General features: G+C 51.2%; 11 protein-coding genes across 11 annotated transcripts; 7 read left to right on the top strand and 4 right to left on the bottom strand.

Moving 5' to 3' along the window:
- Positions 1-96: 96 nt before the first annotated feature.
- On the top strand, positions 97-3,131 carry BO79DRAFT_274000 (uncharacterized protein; the record flags this gene model as incomplete). The annotated part of the gene is made up of 4 exons (XM_025687560.1): positions 97-638; positions 711-2,478; positions 2,541-2,569; positions 2,637-3,131. The coding sequence occupies exons 1-4, from the start codon at positions 522-524 to the stop codon at positions 3,129-3,131; spliced, it is 2,409 nt and encodes an 802-aa protein (XP_025535789.1). The 5' UTR covers positions 97-521.
- Positions 3,132-3,447: 316 nt separating this feature from the next.
- Positions 3,448-5,279, bottom strand: BO79DRAFT_273997 (uncharacterized protein; the record flags this gene model as incomplete). The annotated part of the gene is made up of 2 exons (XM_025687559.1): positions 3,526-5,279; positions 3,448-3,473 (listed from the first exon to the last, which is right to left on the bottom strand). Exons 1-2 carry the CDS (start codon positions 5,135-5,137, stop codon positions 3,448-3,450), a joined length of 1,638 nt encoding a protein of 545 aa, XP_025535788.1. The 5' UTR covers positions 5,138-5,279.
- Positions 5,280-6,295: 1,016 nt separating this feature from the next.
- BO79DRAFT_258719 (uncharacterized protein) lies at positions 6,296-8,107 on the top strand (the record flags this gene model as incomplete). The annotated part of the gene is made up of 2 exons (XM_025686319.1): positions 6,296-7,106; positions 7,161-8,107. 2 exons carry the CDS (start codon positions 6,296-6,298, stop codon positions 8,105-8,107), a joined length of 1,758 nt encoding a protein of 585 aa, XP_025535787.1.
- Positions 8,108-8,535: 428 nt separating this feature from the next.
- Positions 8,536-10,046, bottom strand: BO79DRAFT_240143 (dTDP-4-dehydrorhamnose reductase family protein). The gene is made up of 5 exons (XM_025684992.1): positions 9,955-10,046; positions 9,630-9,896; positions 9,498-9,517; positions 8,718-9,429; positions 8,536-8,650 (listed from the first exon to the last, which is right to left on the bottom strand). Exons 2-5 carry the CDS (start codon positions 9,839-9,841, stop codon positions 8,620-8,622), a joined length of 975 nt encoding a protein of 324 aa, XP_025535786.1. The 5' UTR covers positions 9,842-9,896; positions 9,955-10,046; the 3' UTR covers positions 8,536-8,619.
- A 567-nt stretch (positions 10,047-10,613) lies between these two features.
- On the top strand, positions 10,614-12,388 carry BO79DRAFT_180062 (FAD-binding oxidoreductase). Its single transcript, XM_025680071.1, has 2 exons — positions 10,614-12,247; positions 12,294-12,388. The coding sequence occupies exons 1-2, from the start codon at positions 10,643-10,645 to the stop codon at positions 12,324-12,326; spliced, it is 1,638 nt and encodes a 545-aa protein (XP_025535785.1). The 5' UTR covers positions 10,614-10,642; the 3' UTR covers positions 12,327-12,388.
- Positions 12,389-13,002: 614 nt separating this feature from the next.
- BO79DRAFT_201787 (putative short chain oxidoreductase/dehydrogenase) lies at positions 13,003-13,984 on the top strand (the record flags this gene model as incomplete). The annotated part of the gene is made up of 2 exons (XM_025681606.1): positions 13,003-13,499; positions 13,593-13,984. The coding sequence occupies exons 1-2, from the start codon at positions 13,025-13,027 to the stop codon at positions 13,982-13,984; spliced, it is 867 nt and encodes a 288-aa protein (XP_025535784.1). The 5' UTR covers positions 13,003-13,024.
- A 65-nt stretch (positions 13,985-14,049) lies between these two features.
- On the bottom strand, positions 14,050-15,945 carry BO79DRAFT_201785 (fungal specific transcription factor domain-containing protein; the record flags this gene model as incomplete). Its single annotated transcript, XM_025681605.1, has 4 exons — positions 15,870-15,945; positions 14,996-15,816; positions 14,690-14,949; positions 14,050-14,636 (listed from the first exon to the last, which is right to left on the bottom strand). The coding sequence occupies exons 1-4, from the start codon at positions 15,891-15,893 to the stop codon at positions 14,050-14,052; spliced, it is 1,692 nt and encodes a 563-aa protein (XP_025535783.1). The 5' UTR covers positions 15,894-15,945.
- A 563-nt stretch (positions 15,946-16,508) lies between these two features.
- Positions 16,509-18,171, bottom strand: BO79DRAFT_247805 (cytochrome P450). The gene is made up of 2 exons (XM_025685670.1): positions 17,042-18,171; positions 16,509-16,985 (listed from the first exon to the last, which is right to left on the bottom strand). The coding sequence occupies exons 1-2, from the start codon at positions 18,141-18,143 to the stop codon at positions 16,561-16,563; spliced, it is 1,527 nt and encodes a 508-aa protein (XP_025535782.1). The 5' UTR covers positions 18,144-18,171; the 3' UTR covers positions 16,509-16,560.
- A 1,156-nt stretch (positions 18,172-19,327) lies between these two features.
- Positions 19,328-21,694, top strand: BO79DRAFT_290124 (STE20 family serine/threonine-protein kinase). The gene is made up of 6 exons (XM_025688855.1): positions 19,328-19,626; positions 19,694-19,761; positions 19,834-20,001; positions 20,055-20,656; positions 20,710-21,342; positions 21,406-21,694. The coding sequence occupies exons 1-6, from the start codon at positions 19,578-19,580 to the stop codon at positions 21,671-21,673; spliced, it is 1,788 nt and encodes a 595-aa protein (XP_025535781.1). The 5' UTR covers positions 19,328-19,577; the 3' UTR covers positions 21,674-21,694.
- Positions 21,695-23,120: 1,426 nt separating this feature from the next.
- On the top strand, positions 23,121-25,292 carry BO79DRAFT_290123 (uncharacterized protein). The gene is made up of 2 exons (XM_025688854.1): positions 23,121-24,818; positions 24,902-25,292. Exons 1-2 carry the CDS (start codon positions 23,377-23,379, stop codon positions 25,104-25,106), a joined length of 1,647 nt encoding a protein of 548 aa, XP_025535780.1. The 5' UTR covers positions 23,121-23,376; the 3' UTR covers positions 25,107-25,292.
- Positions 25,293-25,659: 367 nt separating this feature from the next.
- On the top strand, positions 25,660-26,335 carry BO79DRAFT_156903 (translocation channel protein TIM22; the record flags this gene model as incomplete). The annotated part of the gene is made up of 3 exons (XM_025678837.1): positions 25,660-25,743; positions 25,819-25,914; positions 25,997-26,335. The coding sequence occupies 3 exons, from the start codon at positions 25,660-25,662 to the stop codon at positions 26,333-26,335; spliced, it is 519 nt and encodes a 172-aa protein (XP_025535779.1).
- Positions 26,336-26,424: the final 89 nt, after the last annotated feature.

Genomic DNA, 26,424 nt, shown 5'->3' with positions numbered 1-26,424 from the left:
AATGTCGTTACTAACTACGCAATCAAGGCAGGAGTATGGCTGCCCTTAATATGGGGAGGCATGCACTACATGAATACCTGACCGGTGAGGGGTGTGAGCAGGGGTCGAGGGCATTTTCGAAACAGCAAAAGAATCTCCCGCGCTTTTGGTCAGGGCTGTCCCCTCACCCCGTCGAAGCACAATAACGTCAACTGTGCACACAGTATGTCCAATGAATTCGAATGATACTGCCGTCTAGCATTACAGAAATAATCCCAGTATGAGGCATTTTCTGCTGCTTGAAGGTAGCCATTGCGACCGAGCGGGGTATGCATATATTTGAGTCACCCTGTCCGCTTAGGAATCTTCAATATATTGCTTCGGCCCACTTGCACACATGCTGTTCTGACATGATTCGTGACACGTTGTGGCTGTTCTGAGATATACATCCCTGTCCCATGCGTATAAAGCAGGAGATTAGTTTTCCTGCTTCATAGTTACGGTCTCTCAAACCCCCAGCTTCTCGAGCACCAGAGGCAGTCATGTCCAATTCATACGAGCCCCAGCCGGCTTGCCCGGCCGATTGGCAGAAGCAGTATGCTCTCTCCGACGTGGTGTTGGCAGTACCGGTAAAGAAAGATGCTGGGATGAAAGACAGGGTAAGTCTTCACAATGAGACTCTATCTATGGTGTGGGTAGTGTTAATGAGCAAGGTCCTGCGTGGACAATAGGACACTGGCTATCAACGAGACGTGTACATGACCTCGACTGATTTTGTGAAGTCTCTGACCCACAACCCAATGTATGTGTACACAGATGTTCTTGCATTTGATTCCGCAGGAACTACCCTTTCGTCCACGACGGACAGTATGTTTGTCCTGGCTGCGCGGGTCCTGACTGCCGACGCACCCGTGACTTTGAAGGTCCAGCCTGCCCCGTACACAGGCTGTGTGCTCCGGATCTATGCCTCTATCCTAGACCAGCCGGTGACGGTGCAGAGTCCCAATGCGTCGCAGAGTGTCCGCCTGGAGCTTGGTCAAGGGACGGATCATGTTGGGGCGGTGGTCACCGTCCAGACGGACAGCATTAGTGTCGCGTACTACCAGCAGTATTTCGACCTCCCGGATGAGGTTTTCGAGGCCTCGCTAGCGACACAGTTACGAATTGCACAAGCGCTATTCTGGCAGGAGCCTTCCATTGCCATCTCCTTGTGTGCGCATGTGGCCACCGCAACGGCCCGTCCCGCGCTTTACCCGGCGCTTAACACGCAGGCAGTGTCCCTGGGCCAGCAATTAGCTGCCCAGGCCATGACCGGTCCTGACACCTCGTATGCCCCTGCCTTGACTATTAGCCAGTACCGGCAAACTGTCGAGGATGCCATCGATGCTCTGGATGCGTTCCAGACACAGTATGAACGGTTTCAAGATCAGGAAGCCAGTGTCGAGGATCACAAGGCCGCTTGGACCACCATGCTTCAACAGGCCATCAATCAACAAGCATTGCGGGAGCAGGCTCGGGATCTCGCCTCCGACAAATACTCTGATGCCTGTGCCACTAGAGACAGCTGCCATGATCTAGTCACAGCGGGTCGCCACGAGTTGGATGCCGCCCAGCAAGCGTTCGAGGAAGGCCTGCTAGCCTGGGAAGAGCAAGCGGTGTTCATTGGAGTGTACGGCCTTTTGACTGGAATATTGACATTTGGCGAGCAGCTGTACCGTATTTCGGCCGCCTCCGTCCTAGACGATGTGCTGAAAGCAATAAAGGGTGCAGCAGATATTATCGATCAAGTCAAACAGGCAGAGAAAAACACCGCTGCACAGGATCGACACATCTCGTCGGATACTTTGCAGCAGCTCACGGAGTGCATGGGCCCTCTGGAAACCCTTTACTTCTCCATGGTCACAGTCGCCGCGGCGGTTAAGAAATTGGAGACTGACCCAAACGCGGCAATCCCATCCGTGGACGATATCTCCGGCACCAGGCAAGGAGACGCCGATGCGAGACTGATCATTACGTTAGCTGCATGGGATACTTGGACCGTCAATTCTGTTGCGCAGCTGGACTTCGCGGTTGCCCATGCTATCCGGGGCGCTGCTGCTTATCGGCTGGCTATTCAGAAATACAGCATCAATGGGAAGGCCCTGGCTCAGGCGGATGCTCAAGCCACCAAAGCAGGACAGGAATATGTGCTAGCAGAAATGGAAGTTATCACCAGTCAGAAGGATATCAAAGAGCTGCAAGAGCTAATTGACAAGTATACTGGTGAAGAAGAGCTGTATGCTACAGCAGAAGCGAAGTTTTACGATTCTTATCTGTTCATGCAAACCTCGGTGGCCATGGAGATGCGCAATATGGCCTGGGCGTACAAATACTGGGCCCTGGAGGACAGCCCGTTAGTGCTGGATTCCCAAAAAACCACGGCCCAATTTCGCAATGATGTGTATCTCATTGATGACGCGATGAATACCATCAACTCCAAGTACGACCGAATCCTGCAGTGTAAGTAGACTTGCAAACATTGTTCCATGTTCGCTGAAACACACTAATAATTATATACCCAGTACTCACACAAACTGTGTCATCCAACGACGTAAGTTATCCCCCCACCTCCAACCCACGGGCTAGCATAACGTTCCTGACCCACCTATACTATAAAGCTCCCATCCAACTACGGTCCACTAATAATCTCCGACCTTCAAAGCGAAACGCACAGCGCCAGCTTCACCCTCACCCCGAGTACCGATCCAGACAGTGAACCCAGCTTCGCCAGCATCTTCACCGATGGATCACACTTCCGCGCGGCCGGCCTAATAGCCTATCTCCGGGGCGCGCGTCCCCGATCAGAGAATCTCCAGAACGGCGTGTACCGCGTCAACATCAATCTCTCGACTTCGGGGCTATATGCTGATATCCAAGATGGAAAGATCTTTCATTTCACTCGTGGGCCGCAGACTGCCCGAGTGTCTTACGATATCGATGCTAACGGGGAAATCGGGGAAGTCCATATAGATGGATCGTTCGGGGACGAGGTCCATGCCTATCCCACTGTCTTTACTCAGTGGACGATCCAGTTGCTGGATGGTGACAAGCTGGATTTGAGTCAGCTTACGGGTGTGGATTTGGCGTGGAGGGTTTATGCGAGGTTTGATTAGGGGGATGATCGGTCAGGGCTGGAAGGAGTTATTCACAGTGAAGGTGAAGCTTTGTTGAGTAGAGTTACCGTTTTAAGAAATCAAGTGAGCCGTATATGGAAATGAGATTGGAGAATAACAGAAAGTTTTACCAGAATATAAAGCCAGAAGATGGAGTTTTGTACAGTATTGATTTTTGGATACGATGGACGGCATGAAGAGTGACCTCCGGGCTAAGTATGGCCTTTTATTCCCCACGGTTGAGGACTCTGTTGATAGAACTTCTCTTCACGCTCCCTGCGCCTGTATTCAGGTACCGATCCAAGCTAACCGATGCTCAAAAAGGACTGGGCGTGCGGTCTCCTGATCGAACAGATATTTAGACTAGACTCAGTAAAGCAGACGAGGAGCTTACTTTGCAGATCCTCCAAAGATTTCCCTTTCTCACAACGGAGCAACCAGGATCTCTTGCCACTCAATTTGCTTCCAGCATTTAAGTAGTCATCTGGGTCAAGACTGTACTGTGACCCGAAGAGATGGCCGCTAGCCCAGTCTTCTTTTTCATTAATGAAGACATGTTCAGGCGCATAGCCACTATCCTCTGACTTGTTTTCATTCAACACCCCGAGTTTCGCTACGAAGTCATTTTCGTTCGCAAAATGCTCAGTGCGAAGAACGTGCGAGCTGAGGTTTGTAAAATCGTCCAATTGCTGGTCAAGGTTTAGTTGCTCAATATGTTGTTCACCCAATTCCCATTTCCAGTCGACGCTGGGGTTGCCGAAAGTGAAGATGCAAAGGTGTTTCTTCATTCTTTCAGGAATCTCGGTATCGTTGACTGAATCATTCAATATCTGTTCCAATGCTAGGCGTAAAAGTAGACAGCCCTGGGAATGAGCTATCATCATGACATGCTTGGGCTCTGGATTGGCGTTCAAGGCTGACTTCAATTCCTTTACCAATGACTTCTGTGCCATCCTGCTGCTCTTTGTTCTTTTGATAAGTTTCTTCTGTTCTTTTGCGGTGCCAGTTCTCTGGACGGTCCTTTCGCCTGCACATTCAACCAAGTCCCAAAGAAGGCCATCACCCCTATTGAAAACCCCTCTTATTTCTCTTGAATAGTGCGTTGCTAGTTTCTTGCAAGCAAGATGCAACCAGAAAAGCTCTCCGCCTATACCATTGACATACAACCACTTCTCATTTATCGATATCTCCTTTAAGGGGTTTTCCACAGTGATGTTCGAGTCGACGGATTTGACGTCGCTTCCGAGTGTGGTTGCATCAGTAATGCCAATGTCTTCCAGCTCGTCAATATTGACAGTTTTGCCCATTCCCCCCACAATGAAAATCAACGATTTGGCGAGCCTCTGAAGTTGACAAATTACAGCGTGCTGATTCATATGTTTTGATGCGTCCAATTCATTGTATGCATCACGTGGTGACCCTTTAGTGGTTCCAGTGGGTGGGTCAGCTGGAATATAGTCTGCTGGGACATAGCACTTGGCAGGTTCGATAAGGTCAACCAAAAACCTCGCCAAATCGCCGCCATTGTTCCAGATGGCTCCCAGGGTCGCCGAAGTGACATCGTTGCTGATTATGCCTTCGTGTATGATCCGAAGTGCTCCCACCTTGGCAATTATTGCCTTCACAGTCACTGTTGTGAGCTCCTTCACAATTTTAAGAAGTGATTCTGGATCGATCTTGTCCAACATGGACTTTATCAATTTGAATAAGGATTTGGTCGCTTCTTGAAGCAGGCTGCCCACGGGTTCTGTGTTTATCTGCTCGGTTATCCTGACAAGAAGCTTTGTCAAAGTCTCCAGGAGAAGTTCTGGGCTTATCAGCTTCTGAGAGCGTCTTAACACTGCGTCAATAAGCCCACGAGCCGAATGTCCGCTAGCCTTTCGAAATATGCGCGTCGCAGATTCGATGATGCTGTCCGCATGACCAATACTGTCTACCACAAATGTAGACGCAGATGTAGCAGCATACCCCAGTCCCCCGAGGACGTCACCCAAGAGATTCATCATTAAGGTTGTATCGGTCCTCAAACAATGGGCAGAGTGTGGGAAATTTTGATAAATATTCTTCGGTTCAGTGATAGAGAAATGTAGGAGGAAACCACACTCGCTGATCCGCCCTGTTTATCTATGCTGCATATTAGAATTAGGTATAGTCGAGCGTCTGTTCTTTCAGTGCCATAGTTCAATTGGTGTAACTTTAAAGAGCTAGTTTGGGGTGAAGTTTGAAGTTCAAAAGTCAAGTTCAGTCACAGGGACATGGATCCACATAAGACCTTACTGCTTGTAATTGTATCCAGCATTTTGCTTTACGCCGTATCCATCGTGCCAAGATCTGGACCCATCGCTTTTATCGGTTTCGGATCTGCTTTCTAGGTAGATTAAATAGTGCCTTCCAGGGTGATATTCTTCGCTCAGAGAGTTCAACACATTCGGTATTCAACATGACTTGCTGCCAATGAAGTCGCTTTTCAAGGCTATAGCCATCAATTTAGCATGCAAGGACATGCACATCCCAGACTCAACTAGTAGGAAGGGTGATGTCAAGTGATGATCAACCCTACCTTGGGCCATTCGAATCTTAAATCTGGGGAATGGGTTTAAGCTTATAACCCCCGCCCGGATCACGGATACTCAAGCCGAATGCGGCGATTATACGCACTGTTTGAAGTTGAGGGGCTGGACTAAATACGAACAAAGTTAGCTTGCCATCCTACTCAGTCTTAGAGGTTACCCTTTTGACATAATGGATACGACTCCTGAATACGAAGTCGGATCCTAGACATTGCATCCACTTTCCAGAAAGACTCTCTTCATCAGACCTCCTTAAGAGCTGGCCTGGTTAAGTAGTTAAAATAAGGTTATACGGCCTCGTAAACTGTATTTGGTGCGTCAGGAAGAGCCATGTATGTCAGAATGAATAGAGAGGATAAAGAACAGTCTAGACGTAGCACAGTACATCTTTTTGATTTACTAGGTTATTCATACCGGTCAGTAAGTCTAATGGGTCTCGACTCATAGATCGTGCTTGGGTCACCTCGGTTAAGGTGGCCATTTGTTATAAAAGAAGGCATCTGTTTAAGATTGAAGGATGTAAGTTTTTGATTCATTTTATCGCGAAGCTAGTTCGGGAGAATATGAAGCAAAGTAGCCCGCGAAGAGTAGAAGATGCGGACGACAGAGACCCTGTTTAGGAAGGTGCGGGTAAAGCCCGCAACAGACCTTGAGATGTCCAATGGGAACAGCACTCGCACACCATCTCATGACAGTCAACTGAGCCCATACTGTGGTTTCAGTGAGCTAGCCAACGAATATCGAGAATATGTCCAGAGACTCGCAGGCCAGTGGCCTGGATTATCCTATCTCGATGCTTATCTGCAGGATCCTCTATATCTCCAGAGACAAACTTTCGGAATTGTGCTCGTCAAGCCAAGCAACGTTCCTCCCGTGCAGCGTGACTTGAAATTGGAAGAGGTTTTACCCGAATTGGACGATGGTTCAAGCCCAATACTTATAGTTTTGGAAGACCCCACTCCCAGGATGATTGCAGAGCTCGGAGGGCAACTGCGAATTGATCCTCAGTTTTGGGCAGATTTCCTGGTCGGTCCGTCGTGGTTTGGGTCAGGAAAGGTAGATATTGGACCGGGTGAACCAAGCGTCCAATACAGAGATGACAGCCTGTTAGAGCAGCTTTGGCCGTTACCAAGGCCTGCGAGGCAGCAGGAGCATTTTTGCTTTCGATTTGTTGCCCACAGGGAACCAACACCGGCTAGCTTTCAGAATAGTGATAGTCCAAATATGGATAGCCATAGTTCGCTGTCACCGTTCTATCCCAATTGTGGTGATGCCAAACCTGGGCCTCCAATTTGCGCCAACTCGATCGGTCTACGCAACAATCTCGCTGTATGGGAAAACCAGCATGCGCGTAAGAAGGCCAACGGTGAAACGGAAACTCCATCACGGGATATACCGTGGATAGGTGAGTGGCTTACAGCTGCAAAATTTGTCTTCAGGAAGTAGTAACACCCAACAGGTGTCATTGTGGCGAAAAACCAAAGTAGCAGGATACCAGTCTGCGAGCCAGGTTTCTCATATGTCTTCCGAGAGTTCCTTCCAAGGCCACGGTTTGTTGAACGCTTCGTTATGGATAATCTGGAAACCTCTAAAGAATGGGAAGGACGACCTCAACGGGCTCCAAAATCCAATTTCTCTATTAAGGAGATCCTCTGGTACCACCTCATCTACCATCTTGAGAATAATGATTTTCGCAATGCTGCATTGACATCACCGAGCCTTCTATTCGTCGATATTCTTCAATTGATCGGTTGCTTCTGGGTTGCTGAGATTGAATCTAAACACTTGCAATTATCCTGGATGGAGGTGTATTATCAGAAGGAGGTTATTCTACGAAGACGAAAGTTTCCGTCCCTCCTGGATCCCCTATACCCAGACCCAAACGGTAGTCTCTCTGCAAGGCTCCAAGCAGATCTCATTGGTTTACACAGTGATTTAATCAAGATCGAGCCGTACGAACATTTTATACACGAAGCTGAAGAGTATTGCAAAGCTCGGGAGCAGCTCACCGGTCTTCCAGATTACTCAGAATTAGCAAACGACTTCGCCTACCTGCAGAAGGCCGTCTGTCGCTTAAATAAACGGGTTAAAAGAATCATGGGCTTTTTGAAGTCAATCGAGGACGACTTTGAGAAATCACGTTCAAGATACCGAAACATGTTGCTACTGATTCTGGCACTGTGGGCCTGGTTGGTTTCACCAGTCTCGGTGACCGCTTCGATAATGAATCTAGGGGAGAGCAGAGAAAGCAGCGCCGTCAAAGTTGGGGACGTTCAAGTATTTTGGAAAGTTGTGGTTCCTCTTGGAGTTGGGGTGGTTTTGCTTGTTGTGTCTTTGCTTTGGATCACGGAATTCTTTACTTTGAAGGCGACGCGGAAGGCAAGTCGCTCTAGGACGTACCGTTGATGTTGTTTTGTAGGTTGTGTACCTTTTCATCTCACTATATCCATGAAGCGACTTCTTTACACCTGTATTGAATTCTACACTATCGGCATAATATCCCGCTACTTCCAGCCTAGCATATTACTTTAGTATCAGCTCTATCATTGCCAAATCATCCGATGTATTTTTCTATCTACTCTCATCTATACAATATGGCTATCTGTCTTTAGACGGCGACTATCAAACTATATCTCCACTTGACTTCAACGACCTACCAGATTTTAGATTATTATACTGCTGTATCGGGTGCGACCCACCGCGGATTAAACATCCAACATGTCAACAATGGATGTAATCTTCAACAAGCAACTACAGTAGCTCCTACTCTTACACACCTTAGCTGGATCCGGTCCCCGGGATGATCATCGGTTGTTTCATTTTGTTTCAGACACCAAGCATCGCGTGTGATTTCATGCTAGATAATTTGCGCAGCATGGGGCTCCATACTAGTAGTAGACTAAATTATTTCAATCAATTTAATGCTTGTACGCTCCCAAGTGTTTCCGCCTGCGGCCGATGTTAGCCCCTCAATTATGCACCAACGATGATTTCAATAAGGAAATTAATAACTTACCACCACGACACAAAGTCAACCGTCCGGAGATCAATGCCAAGCTCTTTCAGCGCTTTGGTCGACAGGTGAGTGTCGTAGGGCCGCTGCACACTCGCATTCGGGTCGTTTCCTTCCTTGTTCCGCACCATTCCAACCAGGGACAGTCCGAGCACATCCGCCAGCTTCTCACATATCTCGTACTTGGTCATCCGGTCCTCCGATGAGAATTGCAGGATCTTGGGAAGCTCCTGGATGCGCTGCCGCTCCTTGACATACTTGATTACAATGTCACGGCACACTCGTGCAACGTCTTCAGTGTTGGTGGGATAGCGCTGGGCCCAGTCGTCCATCTTCACCCCCGCGTTCTCATCTTGCGCCTTGTACACCGCATCGATTAGGGTGTTAACGGCGCTCTCCGAGTTCTCCTTGGCAGTCCCATATAGCACGGGCACCCGCAGCACGATTCCCAGCCCGGTGTCCTTGGTGGCTTCCAGCACGGCCACCTCGCCATCCCGCTTGAACTGCCCGTAGAGGTTGGGCGGGTTGGTCTGCGCGTCAGCCTCGTAGGGAGCCTCTCCCTCCTTACCGGGGAAGACATAGTCGGTGGAGATGTAGACCAGCAGGGCACCGCGGCGGGCGGTCTCTTCTGCGAGGATGCGGGTGGCGTCAACGTTGACCCGACGCGCCTGGTCCGGGTTCTGGTCGCACAGGTCGGGGAAACGGTTTGCGGCACCTAGAGCGGAACGGTCAGCGTGCAACGGGATGCAGGTTGGCTGCATTTCCAAGCAGGAGGTGGCGTACAATGGATGACAATTTGGGGTCTGCAGGGGCACGGACATCAGTCAGATTGAATTCGTGAACAACGCGGGTGTGAGATTGGGGGGTATTGAATGTGAGATGCAAGGCGGAAGTCGTAGTCAGGAGTTGAATTACTTCGCTTCGTTCAATAGATTCTTAATGTCCTCCTCCTTTTCCAAATCGGCCTTCTGTATCGTGGGAGGTATGGCTCTGGAATAGCCTTGACCAACGACCAGACAGCCGGAGTGCTTGAAGGTATTGAATACCTGTCGGCCTAGAAGGCCGGTAGCACCAGTGACAAGAACAGTGGTCGACATGTTTCCAAATTGCGTCTCAGTAGAGGACATGGTGAGAAGAGATCAAAAGAAGGGGGGGGGACAATGACGCGCTGAAGAGATGTTTCTGGTAGCTGGTCAACTGCGGGGCATCTTCATGACGTAACGACGGGTGAGTCTCTTACTGTTCTATTTTCTTCGTGGAAGAGTCTGTTACGGTGAACTGATCGGGATGGATGGGTCGAGACACAGCGTAATGGGCCAGGCACAATTGATTGATCCCCAACTGGACTTGAGATGAATGTACTGTTTTTCTATTTGTGAGGCTGCATCGATGCGGGGCTTGGCACCTCGTGCTTTGCCTCGATTCCTTTTTGGGAAATTCCTTGCCCTCAGTTTCATCCACCAACAATACTATCACAATTGGTTATCATGACACTCCATTGGCCTTGAATGTCAATTAATGAGGGACTATCTGGAATTACCATTTCATACTGCATCAATTGGTCCAACCCCATACAACTGTAATTCTCCATCTTTCCACCAGTCACATATCCCGGTCGCGTTACTCAATATCAAGGGATATTAACATAACGTCACTGTTTACTCAACTTCAATTCAGACAAGAACAGCATCGTCATCATAATGGCCATTCATCCCGTTTATCCGCGGGATACTGTGACCCTCCCCTCCAACATTCCAATCCAGGGAGCATAGGTTAAACCCGAGATCTCCGCCGTACAGGCCGATACCGCCCTTCCGACGGGACGGAAGCACCACCGGAGGACCTCCACAACTCCGACCGGTAAGCTTTTTAGACTTCCAGATATAGCCTTTGGCTCTTCTCCGTCTTCCTCACAACCACCACCCATCATGTCCGGTGCCAGGAACCTCTCCGTCGCCCTCCGACGGGCTCGCGTGCCCAAGCCTCGCTCTCTGCTGCGTCCTCTGTCCGTCTGCGCCCCGTCTCCCGCGACCACTGCCGCCCGCGCCTTCAGCGTCACCTCCGCGGCCAATGCGACCAAGGAGATCAAGTACACCAGCAACGCCTACCCCAACCTCAAGCGGGATCCCAAGTTCGCTGAAATCTCCGCCGACGATGTGGCTTTCTTCAAGGAATTGCTGGGCGCCCAGTCCGCCGTGATCGATGGCGTTACCGCCGACGCGGCCGACGATATCGAGCCTTTCAACAGCGACTGGATGCGCAAGTACCGCGGTCACACGAGACTGGTTCTCAAGCCCCAGACAAAGGAGGAGGTCAGCAAGGTGCTGCAATACTGTAACGAGAAGAAGTTGGCGGTGGTTCCCCAGGGTGGCAATACCGGGTTGGTTGGTGGTTCCGTGCCGGTGTTCGATGAAATTGTCATCAACCTGTCTCGCATGAACCAGATTCGCTCGTTCGATGAGGCTTCCGGTGTGCTGGTTGTCGATGCCGGTGTCATCCTGGAGGTTGCCGATCAGTACCTCGCTGAGCGCAACCACCTGTTCCCCTTGGATCTGGGTGCCAAGGGTTCCTGCCATGTCGGTGGCAATGTGGCTACCAACGCTGGTGGTCTACGTCTGCTCCGCTACGGCAGTCTCCACGGCACCGTCCTCGGTGTGGAGGCTGTTCTGGCTGACGGAACTGTCGTCGACTCTCTGTCGACCCTGCGCAAGAACAACACTGGATACGATCTGAAGCAGCTGTTCATTGGTTCCGAGGGCACCATCGGTATCATCACCGGTGTGTCCATCCTGTGCCCCCCTCGTCCCAAGGCCGTCAACGTCGCCTACTTTGGTCTTGAGAGCTACGACCAGGTCCGCCAGGCCTACCAGGAAGCCAAGGGCCACCTGTCCGAGATTCTCTCCGCCTTTGAGCTCATGGACGGCCGCACGCAGAAGCTCGTCCACGAGTCCACCGGCACCAAGTATCCCCTGGAAGGCGAGTACCCCTTCTACTGTCTCGTCGAGACCAGCGGATCCAACGCTGAGCACGACATGGCCAAGCTGGAGGGATTCCTAGAGCACATCATGGGCGAGGGCATCGTTGCGGACGGTGTCCTGGCTCAGGACGAGACCCAGTTCCACGCCATCTGGCGCTGGAGAGAGGGAATCACGGAGGCGCTGAGCCACTTGGGTGGCACCTACAAGTATGACGTCTCCATTCCTCTGCCGGAGCTGTACCAGCTGGTCGAGGACTGCAAGGAGCGTCTGACAAAGCTTGGATTCGTTGGCGACGACGACTCGTTCCCTGTCCGTGCTGTTGTGGGATATGGCCACATGGGTGACTCCAACTTGCACTTGAACATCTCGGTGCGCCAGTACAACAAGGAGGTCGAGAAGGCCATTGAGCCTTGGGTGTACGAGTGGATCCAGAAGCGGAATGGCAGCATCAGTGCCGAGCATGGTCTCGGTCTTGCGAAGAAGGAGTTTATCGGATACAGCCAGAATGATACCATGGTGAAGTTGATGAAGCAGCTGAAGGGGCTATATGACCCGGTGAGTACCTTTCCAATATTCGAGAAATTATTACTGATGATTATAGAATGGAATCTTGAACCCCTACAAGTACATTTAGATTTGCAGCATATTGGAGTTACCTTGATATCATACTTTAAAAATGGAGATTATTTGAGCCTGAAGCAGCGTAAGCTATCATGAGCACCACCTTTCTTTAACCATCGTATACGTAACACTATAACGAAGCAAGTCTTGATTAACCGACTCGTCTCATGAAATAAATCTGACGTGAGATTTTAGCAACTCTGTCTTGCCAATATATAACGAGAGGGGTAAAGCCTAGCTCCTATATCCGATCCTACTATACCTTCTACCATTTACAAGATTCAGCCATCTCGACATGCAAGCAGTTAATTCATTATCAACCAAACACGTATCCCTGTCCATACCAGGGTCAGTCTTCATGCAATTCACCATATACATAGCATATCAACCCCAATACACTACTGAACATACAACAAAAACTACTCTACCAAACCCAGGTCCACCATGAAACTACCACATTTTCACGGAAATGACCCATCTAAGTCCGCAAACTCCGCACCTACCATCCAGCCCCATCGGAGTAAAAGGCATTAACCTTCAATCCCCGGAGGATCACAATCACCAATCCATACCCTAGCGACGGGCCATAGATAAGCTTACTAGCTATTCCATCTCCACCCCCACTACATAGTATAAAGACAACACACATTCCTACTTCCTACTACCACCTTCCCTCCAACCCCCAAACCCCCAGCAAAACCCTAAGAAAAAATGCCCCAAACGTGGCTCATAACCGGCACATCCTCCGGCCTCGGCGCCTCCCTCGCCCTCGCGGCCCTGCGCGCAGGCCACCGCGTCCTCGCCACAGCGCGCAACACCAGCACCGCATCGACCCTACAACCCGAAATCACCTCACTGGGGGGGATCTGGATTCCCTTGGACGTGAACGACCCTTCCACCCCCACGCACATCCAAAAGGCTATCAACGCACACGCAGACGGGGTCATCGACGTCGTCGTCAACAACGCGGGATACTCCCTGCTAGGGAGTATCGAGGACATGAGCGAATCGGAGATTGAGTCCCAGTTCAATACGAATGTGTATGGTCCGATTAGGGTGTTGAAGGGCGTGTTGCCGTTTATGAGGAAGAGGGGGGCCGGGACGGTGGTGAATGTTAGTAGTAGTGCGGGGGTGGATGGTGCGCCGGGGTGTGCGGTTTATGCGGGGTCGAAGTTTGCGATTGAGGGTATGTTTCCCATCTTATCTATCTTATATTATCTATGATGTGATGATATCTGTGTGTCTGTGTGTGGGTATATGCTAATGGTGCTGGGAACAGGCATGACAGAGTCCCTATCCAAAGAACTCCACCCCTTCGGGATCCGCGTTCTACTCATTGAACCTGGGTACTTCCGGACGAAGTTCTTCAGTGCGTTTGTGGCGCCTGCGGCAGGGTTGAATGAGGATTATGTGGGGACGCCGGTGGAGGCGGCGCTGAAGTTGATCAAGGCGAAGGATGGGAGTCAGGAGGGGGATCCGGAGAAGGCGGCGCAGAGGATTCTGGAGGTAGTGGATGGGAATGGGATGGCGGAGGGGATTGCTGAGAAGGGGTTTTTGAGGGTGGTGTTGGGGCCGGATTGTTGGAAGAGGTTTTCGGGGAAGATTGAGGGGGTTAGGGAGAATTTGGAGGCCATGAGGGAGATTGCGCATTCGACTAGTTTTGAGGAGTAAACTAGTATAGGTGATGGGGAGATTGTGAGGGGATAGATTAGGGCTATTTGGGATATAGATATCAGCTAATAAAATCCATCGAAGATAGCTGTCCCTTCCATGAAACTAGCCATTAATCCCGCGTCCATCAGTTCGTAGGCCTGAAACATGCGCAACACCTGCAAGTCATCCTCGGCCGCTTTGGCAACGCTACTACACTGCTGCTGCGGCTTCGCCGGCATCAGCGCGGCGCATGCAGAGGCACGAAGCGACTGGAGTTTCTTGGTTGACTTGTCCAAAAATCCATTGGCTGACTCATTCTCTTCACATCTCGACGCCTTGGCTTGTTGCACCTCGTTGATCAGGCGGTCCAAGATCCATAGAACGTCCACAGTCGATCGCACCAGGCTTGTGTCCCAGATGGGGTCGTTCATCGTTGACAGTGTCATGATGATTAGGATGCTCCGCGCGAGATAGTTGAAGAAAGGGAATGAAATCCCGATATAGTCGTCGGTGGATGATATCTGGAAGAAGCTATCTAGTGCTGATCTGGCGGTTTCGAGACATGCGTGGAGTCCTTCGAGTCTTTGTAGGTCTGGGATGTCTTGCTTTTTTGAGAGGACGAGGCCGTGGATGCTCAATTCGGTGTAGTACGTCGACGCACGGAATAGGCCTGTTCAGCATGAGCCAAAGTCCTGACGATGGTATAATCGGTGATGTACTCACTATTATGTTGCAAGTCAGGTGTTATACTCTGCTTGACCTCGTTGACCTTCCTCTGCAAAGCAGTAAGGTGAAACGCTGCCGGAACGGCCGTGGACACAATTCGGATATGCTCCGCCTCTCTTGCAATACGATGCAGTCGGACTTGATGAGCAAATACTTCGTCAAGCGGCGTTTCACATTTCCGAGTCAGAGCATCGAGACATTCTTCCATATGTGACGTCCATTGCATTGGTTGGATGTTGTCAAGACATGTCGATACACTGGCTGCGTCAGCAATAATCACATGGAGGCGTGCAATAGACTTACATGGAGCTCAAGATAAAACATGCTAGGACTGCTCGCTGCTCCTCGAGCGTCCGCGTTGGTGCCCTCGATGAGGCGCAGCCTCCGAGTCCGGCAGTAAGTACATTAGAATCATCAGGGAGTGGCTTGTTAAGACGCAATTCGTAAACAACCGTTATAGCGAGCTGAGTAAACCGCGGTAGTCCCATTGCGGTGTCGTGTAGTAAGTGATCGTAGCCCCAGGCTAGAACTGTCAAAAGACCTAGCAGAAGATCAAGGTTCACTGCACCCGGATCACTAGAAAGGAACATTCTTTCCGTAGCAATCTTTCTAATCTTCTCCCCTAAGGCGAGCTTGGTCGGTATTGACGGACAAGTCACCGCCATAATGCAGAGGAACAAAAAAGGCCGCTCCTGACGCATCCATTGCACGTCTCCGGGAAGATGTAGAAAGGGAAAATACTGAAGCATGTGAGTGCGGAATATGTCTAGCGACTCTTCCGGTGAAGACTCCAAGCTGTCCGAACTAGATGTCGATGCTGCAGGGATATTATAATCTCCATATATAGTAGGAGAGCTGGAATCAGATGCTGGAGTAGAAAGAGAGTTCCTAACAGAGCTGCTAGAAGTGCTTCGTGGGTTTTGTGGCTGAAGAGATGACACTAGCTCGTCCAGCTTGCCTTCTAGCTGAGCAATGCGCGCGGCAGTATTGTTCTTCTGGGACTGCATCGCTCTGGTTGAGGTGCCTCGCAGACACGTCTTGTTCAGCCGATAACATCTCTCACAACCCTGACTTCCTGGTCGGTCAACACATTTGCATTTGCATTTGGAGCAATTTAGACAAGCCTGTTCGCCCGACTTGGTAAGCAAGATGTAGATAGTGGGTGAGCTGAACATACCCGTCCGTATGACTGAGGGGCCATTCTGAGCGTATAATCGTGGCTTAGACACGATAATAAATCCACCGCCAATGGAAATATTGTATATGGTTTGTATCACAGAATAGAAGTAGTAAAGAAGGGTGAGAGTGATGGACTGGTCTGCTCTCATGATTATCGGGGTTCGGCAACGCCGGATACCGATACACTAGGTGTGCCGGAGATACCCGACTCATAGATAATGTAATGCAATTTCGAGAATCTACTTAATGATAATTTATCTGGGGAATATTTAAATTGCCATGTATTATGATAATTCTCTAGGGAGGAATGAAGCTAGAATCTCACAAATAGCAGTTGTCCCTGGTTGTATGCGGACTCGGTGAATCGGGGTTCGGAGACCGATCCCGGTACTAGTTATATGGGATGAGTCACGGGAGCAGAAGTTTAGTTATCAAGACGGGAATACAAGCCAGGGCCAAGGAAGATTAAGCATATGTAAACTCATCTAGTTGATGTGATGTGTCATTTACAGTGTCCACAATACTCAGGTTGGAGGGCTTTCCCGCCACATCCCCTTCTAAGCCCTTCAGCATACCTAAAGTGCTTGAATTGCAAAAGTAGAGGCTAAAAACAACATGACAGTCTGGCTATTGATATGGCATTCGCCAGTAAGCTAAGCATTACAAATACAACAGGCAAACTTTCCTATTCAAGCCGGTGTGACAGACACCTTCGTTCCATTCCGTGAGCACAGAGTCAAGGTCAATGCCTCCTTCCACGGTCCTGGATCCTGGCTCTTCAAGATCCGAAATTCTTGGGCCATGCGAACAGTGACATATCCGGCCTCAGTCAGCGCATACTGCTGACCGAGGCAAATGCGTGGACCTCCATTGAAGGGAAGGTACTCCCAGCGAGGCTGCAATTGTCCATTCTCCCAGCGCTCCGGGCGGAAAACATCTGCATCGGCTCCATAGATATCTTTCCGCCGGTGCATCGCATATACATTGTACTCAATTGTGGACCCTTCGGGCATGAAGACCGGCGAGCGACCATCCTTGCCTCCTCCCTTCGGCAATACTGTATCTCTCAGTGCAATGCGCCCGTTTACTGGTACAACTGGATGCAACCGTAATGCTGATGGATTGTCAGAGATAAGATACGGGGCAAAATCACAGCAGCGGTTTACTCACATTCATTCATGCAACATCGGAGATACTTCAGGTTACGAAGCTCCTCATACGAGGGCAATCGGCCCTCCAAGGTAGCTACTTCCTGGCGCAGCTTGTCCCAGACTTCTGGGTGCTTAGCTAACATGAAGAACATGTTGCTCAATAGGCCGGCAGTAGTGTCACGGCCGGCAAGCAGAACGTTCATGAGCTCGTCCAAAATGCGGCGTTTATCAGACGTGCGTCGTGCCAATTCATGAGAGAAGATATACCTCTCATGCTTTGTCTCTGAAGTTCCATCGGCTCCCTCGGACTGAGCTGCTTGGACTGCCTCGTCGACGAACCGCGCAGCAAAGTCCCGGCATAGACGATAACATTTATCTGCCTTCTTGTGAGGGAAGATTCTGCCTAATGGGCCGAGAATGAAACGCAATGTAATGGCCTCCTGGGAGTAGTTGAAGGCCTGAGCAAAGCCAAGCTCCGACTGGTCCATCTTCAGGCTGGCGACCGATTGACCGAACAGGAATGCAGTGGCTGAATCGATAGTGTAGCGAAAGAAGAGATCCTGCAGGTCCACTACCGTCACTCCATCACGAGGAATCCGGGCAAAGAGGTCGGGGATTAATTCTTCGAACATTGCCAGATCCGCAACCTGGTCGCGGGTGAAGCTGGGCCGGATGAGGGCACGAGACGTAGCCCAGTGCTCACCATCTGTGTCAAAAATACCTTTACCGAGAAGCGGTTCAAAATGCGGGAGACGGTGACCCAGACCCCAATCCTTGAAACTTGTTGACAAGACCGATTTTACATTCTCCGGCTCCATAGTGAAGACTCTGTAGTGCCCCAGCAGTAATTTCCAGGCGTATGTATCCCCATAGAGACGGTAGCGCTCAGCGTTTTTCTCCAGGGAAACGTACTCTCGAAAATAGCGAACGGAGGTCCAGATTTGATCGAGTGCTAGGAAAGGATCCTTGTTAACACTGGGCGGTTCCTGGCAGCCATGGCGGCGTGCAAATTCGCGGCGAATAAAATAGCGACGGACCCTGGAGGTGACGAATGTAAGTGCTGCCAGGACCGTTAGCAGCAGGAGTAGCTGGTTGGTGTGGGAGTTGAACAACAACCCCATGGTGGAATATTCGGCCGATACGACGGTGGGGTGTTAGTTGAATAGAGTACAGGGAACGGGCGGAGATGAGGGGTTAAATGTCAGCTACTGAAAAAGTTATACCCCCTAGCATCGCGCCTTCCGAGATTCCAGACCTACAGTTCCTGACTAGTGCTACGGAGGATATACATCAACGATCCACGGTAGCTTCGGTCACACGGACTCCTCGGTTCCCGAGCCTACAGCTGACCTGACCCGTAGTATTGATTGTCTTCAAAAGCATACCTACATTTAGTAACTAAGAGTAACTGAAGGATCTTAGGAAGTATGTTAGTTACAGACCGAAAGCTCCATTTGTAGATCGGGTGAGCACAAAAGTACTGTACTCGGTCATGTTCTGCATATTTCGTTCAACATTATATTTATATTTACTTTTAGTAGTTCTCAATAGTTGGGAAAAGAAATTCTCTTGCATGTAGATATCCTAAAAATCGTCTTAACTCTCCAGTCTATTTAGTAATGCCAACCTTGGGGGACCGTAAGCATGGATTATGGTGAATATAGCATTACAGAGTACACTGTGTACGGTACCATCATATGCTGGAGGCCTTATTGAGTTAAAACAGATGTGGCGAAGAGATTGCATAAGCTGGGTTGTGGGCATCCCTTAGTAATTTCTTGGAGAGATAGCCAGGTTTCCAAGATTTCCGAGATAACGAACCCACCCTAGTCAATCTAGATTATATATACTCCGTAGATGGCTGGCTATGCGGGGAAACCGAATCACCAATTCTTAGGCCCCCCGTCAATGAAAGTTGCCAGAAACGGCGATACACGATCGAGACTTCGATTCGTATTCGTGTAGTGGCTGCTGAAGAGCTAGGTAACCAAAGTATTTGCACAATTCAGTGTAAGACATTGTCTTACTCCAGCCATTTTCTGAGGTCAGAAGCTTAATCATGGAGCAAGTTATAACTAGTTAAAGGGAAAGAAAGCAGCATGTGATCTGACATGCCGGCAACCCAAATAATCCGAGTCCGGCGGTCAGCGGCAGGCGGTGAGGTGGAGGAAGCAACGGGAACCATGGTTGCCATGAGCTACCGCCTGTTGTGTCTGCCGCGAACCATGGGAGCGAGCGGCTGCCGACCACCGGATGCGCGACGGGCTGGTCCTTGAATGGAGGAGTCCCTGGTAGATAGCCTCAGCTCCCCCGTTGATTGCTCCTCCATCCCTCCGCTCTCCAAGGTCGGTTCACTCGAATTTGTTCGGCTCAGCGTGTATATCTTGTATCCACAGGATTAATTCAGCTGGCTGGCTGTGCGGGTTGCCCCTTGTGTGCTGAGTTGTGTCTGTGTGTGTGGTCCCTGCTCCCCTTTTTCCTCTTTCTATTTTTCTCTCTCCACTTTTCACGTCGTCGCTGTCTCATCCGTGGAGGAGACCTCCTGCACGATAACCATGGAGGACGACATGTCAGGTCATTATCAGATGCTGGAGGAGCTGGGAAGTGAGTGGTCCTGCGGAATGTGTCAGTGGAGGCAATCGCATCGGGAACTGACCGTTTGCACCTGCAGGTGGAAGTTTTGGAACGGTGTACAAGGCCATTGAAAAGGCTACCGGAGAGATTGTGGCGGTTAAACATGTGCGTGTGACTCTGCATGGCCTTTTTGCCCGGTGAACGTATCCATTAATTGACATGCGCCCGCTGCTACAGATCGATCTCGAATCCAGTGAAGATGATATCCAAGAAATCCAGCAGGAAATCTCCGTCCTCGCTACCTGTGCGAGCCAATTCGTGACGCAATACAAGGCGAGTTTTCTGAGAGGTCATAAGCTGTGGATTGTGATGGAGTATCTCGGTGGTGGATCCTGTCTGGACCTGGTAATCCATGAGTGACCTGTCGAATCTGGGTGCGCTTCGCTAACCACTTCTAGCTGAAACCCGGCGTTTTTAACGAAGCCCACGTCGCCATTATTTGCCAGCAACTGCTGCTGGGTCTGGATTATCTGCACAGCGAAGGCAAGATCCACCGCGACATTAAAGCCGCCAATGTACTTCTGTCGCATACCGGAAAGGTCAAGCTGGCGGATTTCGGCGTGGCCGCACAGTTAATCAATATCAAGTCTCAACGCAACACCTTTGTCGGCACGCCGTTCTGGATGGCGCCCGAAGTGATCCAGCAGGCTGGATACGACTACAAAGCGGATATCTGGTCCCTAGGTATTACAGCGATCGAGATGATCAACGGCGAGCCGCCACACGCCAGCACTCACCCCATGAAAGTGCTCTTTTTGATCCCCAAGGAACCTGCCCCCCGCTTGCAAGGCGACGACTATAGCAACACCTTCAAGGACTTTATTGCACAATGCTTGACCAAGGACCCCGACCGAAGGCCGAGCGCCAAGGAGCTTTTGAGACACAAGTTCATCCGCAATGCGGGGAAAACGGAGGCTTTACAGGAGCTGATTCACCGGAGGCAGGACTGGGATGCTGGTCGGGGTGTGACGCACAAAGTGAAGTATTATGCAGAGTCTCTGTATGTGGCCCGCCCCCGAACACACATCACATCCGCTAACTACTTTGCTGCAGCAATACGATTCGAAACCTGGATGATGATGACGGATGGGTCTTTGATACCGTGAAAGCTCCCACGATGGCTATCCGCGAAGAGCCCGACGACTTTGAGAACGAGCCGGAACCCCAGGACTGGGTGTTTGATGAAGCCTCCGAGCTGATGGACGACTTGCACATCTCTAGCCCACCTATTCCACCGAAGCATGCAACGAATACCGCCGTCAGACGGGCACCGGCCCCCGAACGCAGTCCATCCTTGCGGCGTGCCAAGCGACGATCCAGCGGGGTGAAGCAACCTCTGGGGGTGGACATGAGCTTTGGAAACAGTCCCTCGACCGTTCGTCAATTCCGTCGGGTGTCGGATAAGATCCCCGCCGACGCTTCATACCCCCCGCAGTATTCCTACACGGACGAAAATGCCAGTCCCAAGACGCTCTTCTCGGAGCCCAACAGCAAGGAAGCACAGCTGGGCCGTCGCGCATACAGCAAGGCGGTGGGACTTGCCTGTCAGGAGGTGTTGGGCACGACGGGAGATGACGAGAAGCGCGAGGCGATTTCCCGGCTGGCCGAGGCGTGGAGTGATCTGGAAATGATCGACCCCGAGGGTCTGTATCACATCGTGAGGGCGATGACGGAGCGACTGCAAGGGTAAGTGGCGATATTTCCTGCAGCGAATGGCAAGGGAAGCTGATGAAATGGCGGTTACTCTAGCGACCCCAAGCTGGCCAGCCTCGTCCCACCCGCTCCACCGGCCGAATCCCCACAGAGGCCGCGACTGGTTCTGGCACAAAACAACCCACATCTGAAAAGCCATCGGCGCCGCCAGAGTGCGGCAGTGGCCGAGCCCAACCTGCAGCCGGCGCAGCTGGCGAATCTCCCGGGCCAGCAAGTGCCGGGGATGGAGCACACGAAGCAGTTGTCGGATGTGCTCTATCAACGATGGTCGGAAGGCCTCCGCAACCGCTGGCCGGGGATCTAAACTCCCCCTTGTACCCTTGACGTTATTGACAGGTCCCTTGCGGCTCCCTGTCTTTTTTTTTTTTTGTGATTTGTTTTATTCTTATTATCTGTACAAAATCGGTTCCCGGGGCGTTTACATGTTGGGTCCATGGGCTTGTTGTATGCTGCACCTATTGATTTTATTTCTGCATAATTCCCCTCGCTTGGTACGGTTTTCTTGCTGCATTGGGCTCCGTGGGTTGGGGTCAACCTGGAGGCCAGGTGCTGGTCGAACTGGTGTGGCAGCGTGGCACAACCCGTGGGACTGGTTCGATGGCTCAGCTCCGAATCTGCGCGACGACTTTCATTTCTGATGCTTATATTTCGGGCGAGCATGTGTACTAAATTCTGTTCTGATAGATAGGTCTTTTACTGCTTTTCTTTTCTCTTGTTCTTTTGATGATGTGATAATTGTTGTTATTGTTGTTGTTTTGGATGGAAGGATAATCTTGGACAGTGTATGGACTTTGTGTGTGAACTATAGCTGGTGTTGGTGGAACTGAGGCGATCTGCGACCTGCATGTATTTGCTGCATGTATAGGTAACCACAATTCTATTATAAAAAATTTTAAATTTGAATCTCCTCCGTGATTGCATATTAGGAACAACATGATAGTCCAAAGTAATAACGGAAATACCAGCCGAGCAGGCCATCCAGACTCCGAGAAGACGGGTCGGGACGATACGAAGGTTTAAAAATAGGAGCAGTAATTTGGGAGATGAGAGAAGTGTGCGGGAAGTAAATACGTAGGGAGAAAGCAGTTGCAGGTAAATTGGCATCACGTTGGGGCTGTCAACCACATGAGAAGGGGGAGGATGATCCTCATTGATCATGCTATTTAAATGTTCCCCCTTGCGTGCATGTCTCCCCGCATCGTGCAGCAGGGAAAGATAATGAAATGTGATGGATGATCATGTAGATAGATAATCATATACGTACTATCTATACTGGGTATACACCTTTTTGCAGTGTCCATCCTCATCTAACTTCCGGGTTAGTAAATTTCCATGGACATCACCCATCACCCATCACCCCCTGAAAGAGAAAGAGAAGAGAGATGAGAGAAATGAGAGAAATGAGAACGCGGTGAAACGCAAGACTGCAGGCGGAAGGGATGCGCGTTGCGACCCGCTGGAGCCCATCCACTTCCCTCCTTCGCCCGCCAACTTGGTGGCTTTAGTGACCTTCACTAAGACCCGTTGGCTCTTAGCCCTTAGTAGCCATACTTTCGCTCCCTCGGCCAGACCTTTTCCTCTCGTGCTCGTGCTCTTCGCATTTTTATTTGATGGGATTTGATTACACTCCTTCTTCTCTTGGCCGTGTTGCTTCCCGGCCCCGTTTCTTCTATTTTTCCCTTCTTTCCCTTGCCCTGACTGACCTTCTTCTATTCTCTTTCTTCAATCTCCTCCTTTTCTGCCTCTTAAACGGCTACCATTTGTTTATGCGGCTGATTGGCCCCATACATTCTTTAGCTTTCTTATCAGCCAATTCCTCTCCCTCGTGCCCGCCCCCCCCCCCTGGAGCATTCATCTGACTGACTCCCGGGCCCCTGATCGATTGTTTCTATCCTTCCTGCCGGGCTCTCCAGGGTTTTGCCATGATTCTGTCGCTTCAGCTTCTGTAACCAACTCCCCAGGCCTGTCTGATCAACGAAGTTTCCATCCTCAGCACGCTGGTCCGTCATGGGGGATTCCCCGGGAACGGGCAGGGCGGGAATGGCTCCGGAAACGTCCCAGACATTGCTGCAGCTGTCGTCGCCCGACCACCTCACCCACCACCACCCAAACCCTCCTACTGAGCATGATCGAACTACCCTTCAGTCGAAGCGATCCTCTCTACCAGCACGTCCAAATGGTGCTGCTCGACACGCCAAACGACTGACCTTGAACTTCCCCATCAACATCCCGCCGCCCGCCACCGTCGACCCTAGTGCGAGTGTTGCCTCCCCTGGATCCATGACGCCCGTGACTCGTTCCTCCGCCTACCCCTCGCCGATCCCCCATCTGGGAGCTCCCCTGGCCTTTGACGAACAAGATGATGGCTCCGGACTGTTGACCGCTATCGCCTCGCAGGAAAGAAGAGTGCTGGAGCTGCGGGAGGAGCTCCATCGTGCGGAGACTGAGCTGGACTCGTTGAAGAAGCAGTGGGCCTCGTCCGAGAGGACCAAGAAGCGAGCGGAGATCAGCTATCGGGCAGAGCCTTTGATCCCGCTGCGATCCCCCGATCAGACTCCGGAGCGCTCGCATCGTCGTGACCCCAGTCTGAGCGGCTCCGCGAGCCCCTCGCTGGCGCACGCACGACTCAGCCGGGAGCTGGATCGCCGCCACAGTCTGCGCGCAGCTGCAACCCAAGGCACGACCGTCTCAGCTAATGGACGACGGGTGTTCCGAGGCTCTCACACTCGAACCCTGTCCTTGCTGTCGCCGGTGTCTGTTTCTGGGGACGGCAGGGCCGCATCGGAGTCGGAGACTAATTCTGTGAATGGTCGTATCGGCCGGTCTCCCCGGTCAGCTACTCTGCCGTCGTCTGTTGAGCGCAGTGCAGGTTCCGGCGACTCCTCCAAGCCCACCGAGGATATGATCGCGCAGTGGCGAAACACCATGCCTCCTCCATCTCGCGAGGCGCTGATGCGCACCGGCAAGCAGATGGCGTCCGACTTGCGCGAGGGACTCTGGACATTCTTGGAGGATATCCGACAAGCGACCGTGGGGGAAGAGGGCATCAGTGCGACCGAATCCCGGGGCGTACCTCCCGTACGCAAGCGGGATTCATCCAGCTCGACATCGCGAAGCAGAGACCGGTTATCCATGCAGGGGGGCAGAACGTCACGCGCGGGGACGAATTATTCTGGTAAAGACTCCAACTCGGCGGACATTGACGCGTCGTTCTGGAGTGAATTCGGCATTGATACAGCTGGGCAGAAGTCCCGGAGCGCTCGCGGAGCCTCCAGTACCCCAAGCGGGCGGATCGAACAGGGCGACTCCCACATCCCCGATGTTGAAGACAACTGGGAGTGGGACTCGCCGAAGAAGACACACACGCCGTCGTCCAGCCGCTCCACGTTGGAGTCGAAGCAGGACCAGTCGCCGATGACGCAGAGCAGCAGTCCACGTACAAGTACCAGGTAGGTCTTAACCAGTGTTTATATCTTTCGTAGGCATCTGTCCTCGTCTTGGCCTTTTACAGTGATACGCTGACTGGCACTAGTTTTGGCGACTGGCGCGCCCTGCACGAGTCCATTGTTCCCGATCCCAGCGTATCTGACGGTATCCCTTGGCCAGCCATCACCAAGCTGGCGCCCTCGAAGTTGACCCGGACTGCGTCCAACCTGATGGCCGAATGGGAGCGAAGTCTCTCCCCCGAACGGAAGGAACCCTATTCGCCGATTGACAAGGACGACAAGCGTGACTGATTGCTCGATCACTTTGAATGTGCCGTTCGATTACGGCTTTTGATTTATTCTTCCCATGCTATTGTAAATATGGACACGATATGTGCGACCAAGCAGAGACCGACGGATTAACGCAGGGTTATGAATGTTGCAATACCCTTTACGATGAGCGTTGATTTCACTCTTTACCTTCTTGCAATGTTTTAGAATGTATTTATGTCAGAATGTACTGGCTGTAAAAACAGTTATTTATTGCCTAGATTCAGATATCTTGCTCTGTATTAGTAGGGGTAGTAGATAGTATCCGTATAGTATCGTGAAATCCCGGGATATCACGTGACACTGCAACTCTGGCACCTCCCGCGTCCCGTAAAAATAAATTTGCGCCCGTCGCCATCTCCGCAAAAAGTCCGGGGGATGCGATAATCGGCCGTCTGTCTACACCTCTCACTACCACCGTGTCGCGGAGCTCCTCCACCACTCCAGCCTCCATATCAACCCTTCTCGAGCTCCACCACATACCTCAGACACTAAAACAACATACACAATGAACCCCGCTGGCATGACCACGCCGATGGGCGGCCTCGGCGGCGCCCCCGGCGCAGCAGGACCCAACATGCAGGGTATGAGCGAGCAAGAACAAGCCATGGTGAAGATGGTACACTTCCCCCTACCCCTTACCCTCTCCCTCCTACATCAGAAAACCAAGCTAACACAATGACAATGATGGTAGATGTACTCCGCCATGGAATCCTGCCCCATGAAGACCGTCATGGCCGGAACAATGGGTTTCGGTCTGGGTGGTGTATTCGGTTTGTTCATGGCTAGCGTACGCCTGTCCCCATACCTATACCCTTCCATCTTCCAAAATCAAACTAAACTAAACTAATAAATACATGGTATATGTGTAGATGTCCTACGACTCCACCTTCACCCCGCAAGGCAAAGCGATCGCCGACCTCCCCTGGAAAGAGCAAGTGCGGAGGGGATTCAAAGACATGGGCCAGCGGTCGTGGTCTAGCGCGAAGAACTTCGGTGTCGTGGGTGCGCTGTACTCCGGCACTGAGTGCTGTATTGAGGGCTTGCGGGCCAAGAATGATCTTACGAATTCGGTCGCTGCGGGTTGCATTACCGGTGGGATTCTCGGTGCGAAGGCTGGTCCCCAGGCTGCGGCGGCGGGGTGTGCGGGTTTTGCGGCGTTCAGTGCGGCGATTGATGCTTATATGAGGATGCCGGAGAAGGATGATTGAGTTATTTCCCGAGTCTTCTTCGATGGAGAGAATGGGAGAGGTGGGGAAGAAAGGGAGGGTGTAATGTGGGTTGTGTTTGTTTTCATGGG

This window comes from Aspergillus costaricaensis, assembly GCF_003184835.1.
Source record: "Aspergillus costaricaensis CBS 115574 unplaced genomic scaffold BO79scaffold_35, whole genome shotgun sequence".
Taxonomy (NCBI): domain Eukaryota; kingdom Fungi; phylum Ascomycota; class Eurotiomycetes; order Eurotiales; family Aspergillaceae; genus Aspergillus; species Aspergillus costaricensis.
Note: the sequence above shows the minus strand (reverse complement) of the source record. Positions and strands in the feature narration are given on the sequence as shown.

Excerpts from the sequence above, each read along its gene's own strand:
- BO79DRAFT_247805 (XM_025685670.1), bottom strand. The coding sequence starts at position 18,143 with ATGGGGTTGTTGTTCAACTCCCACACCAACCAGCTACTCCTGCTGCTA. Across the intron at positions 16,986-17,041 it reads CCGATGTTGCATGAATGAAT|CATTACGGTTGCATCCAGTT; the intron begins GTGAGTAAACCG and ends ACAATCCATCAG.
- BO79DRAFT_180062 (XM_025680071.1), top strand. The coding sequence starts at position 10,643 with ATGTCCGGTGCCAGGAACCTCTCCGTCGCCCTCCGACGGGCTCGCGTG. Across the intron at positions 12,248-12,293 it reads TGAAGGGGCTATATGACCCG|AATGGAATCTTGAACCCCTA; the intron begins GTGAGTACCTTT and ends TGATGATTATAG.
- BO79DRAFT_240143 (XM_025684992.1), bottom strand. The coding sequence starts at position 9,841 with ATGTCCTCTACTGAGACGCAATTTGGAAACATGTCGACCACTGTTCTT. Across the intron at positions 9,518-9,629 it reads AATCTATTGAACGAAGCGAA|ACCCCAAATTGTCATCCATT; the intron begins GTAATTCAACTC and ends GTGCCCCTGCAG. Across the intron at positions 9,430-9,497 it reads ACCCCAAATTGTCATCCATT|GTGCCGCAAACCGTTTCCCC; the intron begins GTACGCCACCTC and ends GTTCCGCTCTAG.
- BO79DRAFT_290123 (XM_025688854.1), top strand. The coding sequence starts at position 23,377 with ATGGGGGATTCCCCGGGAACGGGCAGGGCGGGAATGGCTCCGGAAACG. Across the intron at positions 24,819-24,901 it reads AGTCCACGTACAAGTACCAG|TTTTGGCGACTGGCGCGCCC; the intron begins GTAGGTCTTAAC and ends GACTGGCACTAG.
- BO79DRAFT_290124 (XM_025688855.1), top strand. The coding sequence starts at position 19,578 with ATGGAGGACGACATGTCAGGTCATTATCAGATGCTGGAGGAGCTGGGA. Across the intron at positions 19,627-19,693 it reads GATGCTGGAGGAGCTGGGAA|GTGGAAGTTTTGGAACGGTG; the intron begins GTGAGTGGTCCT and ends TTGCACCTGCAG. Across the intron at positions 19,762-19,833 it reads AGATTGTGGCGGTTAAACAT|ATCGATCTCGAATCCAGTGA; the intron begins GTGCGTGTGACT and ends CCGCTGCTACAG.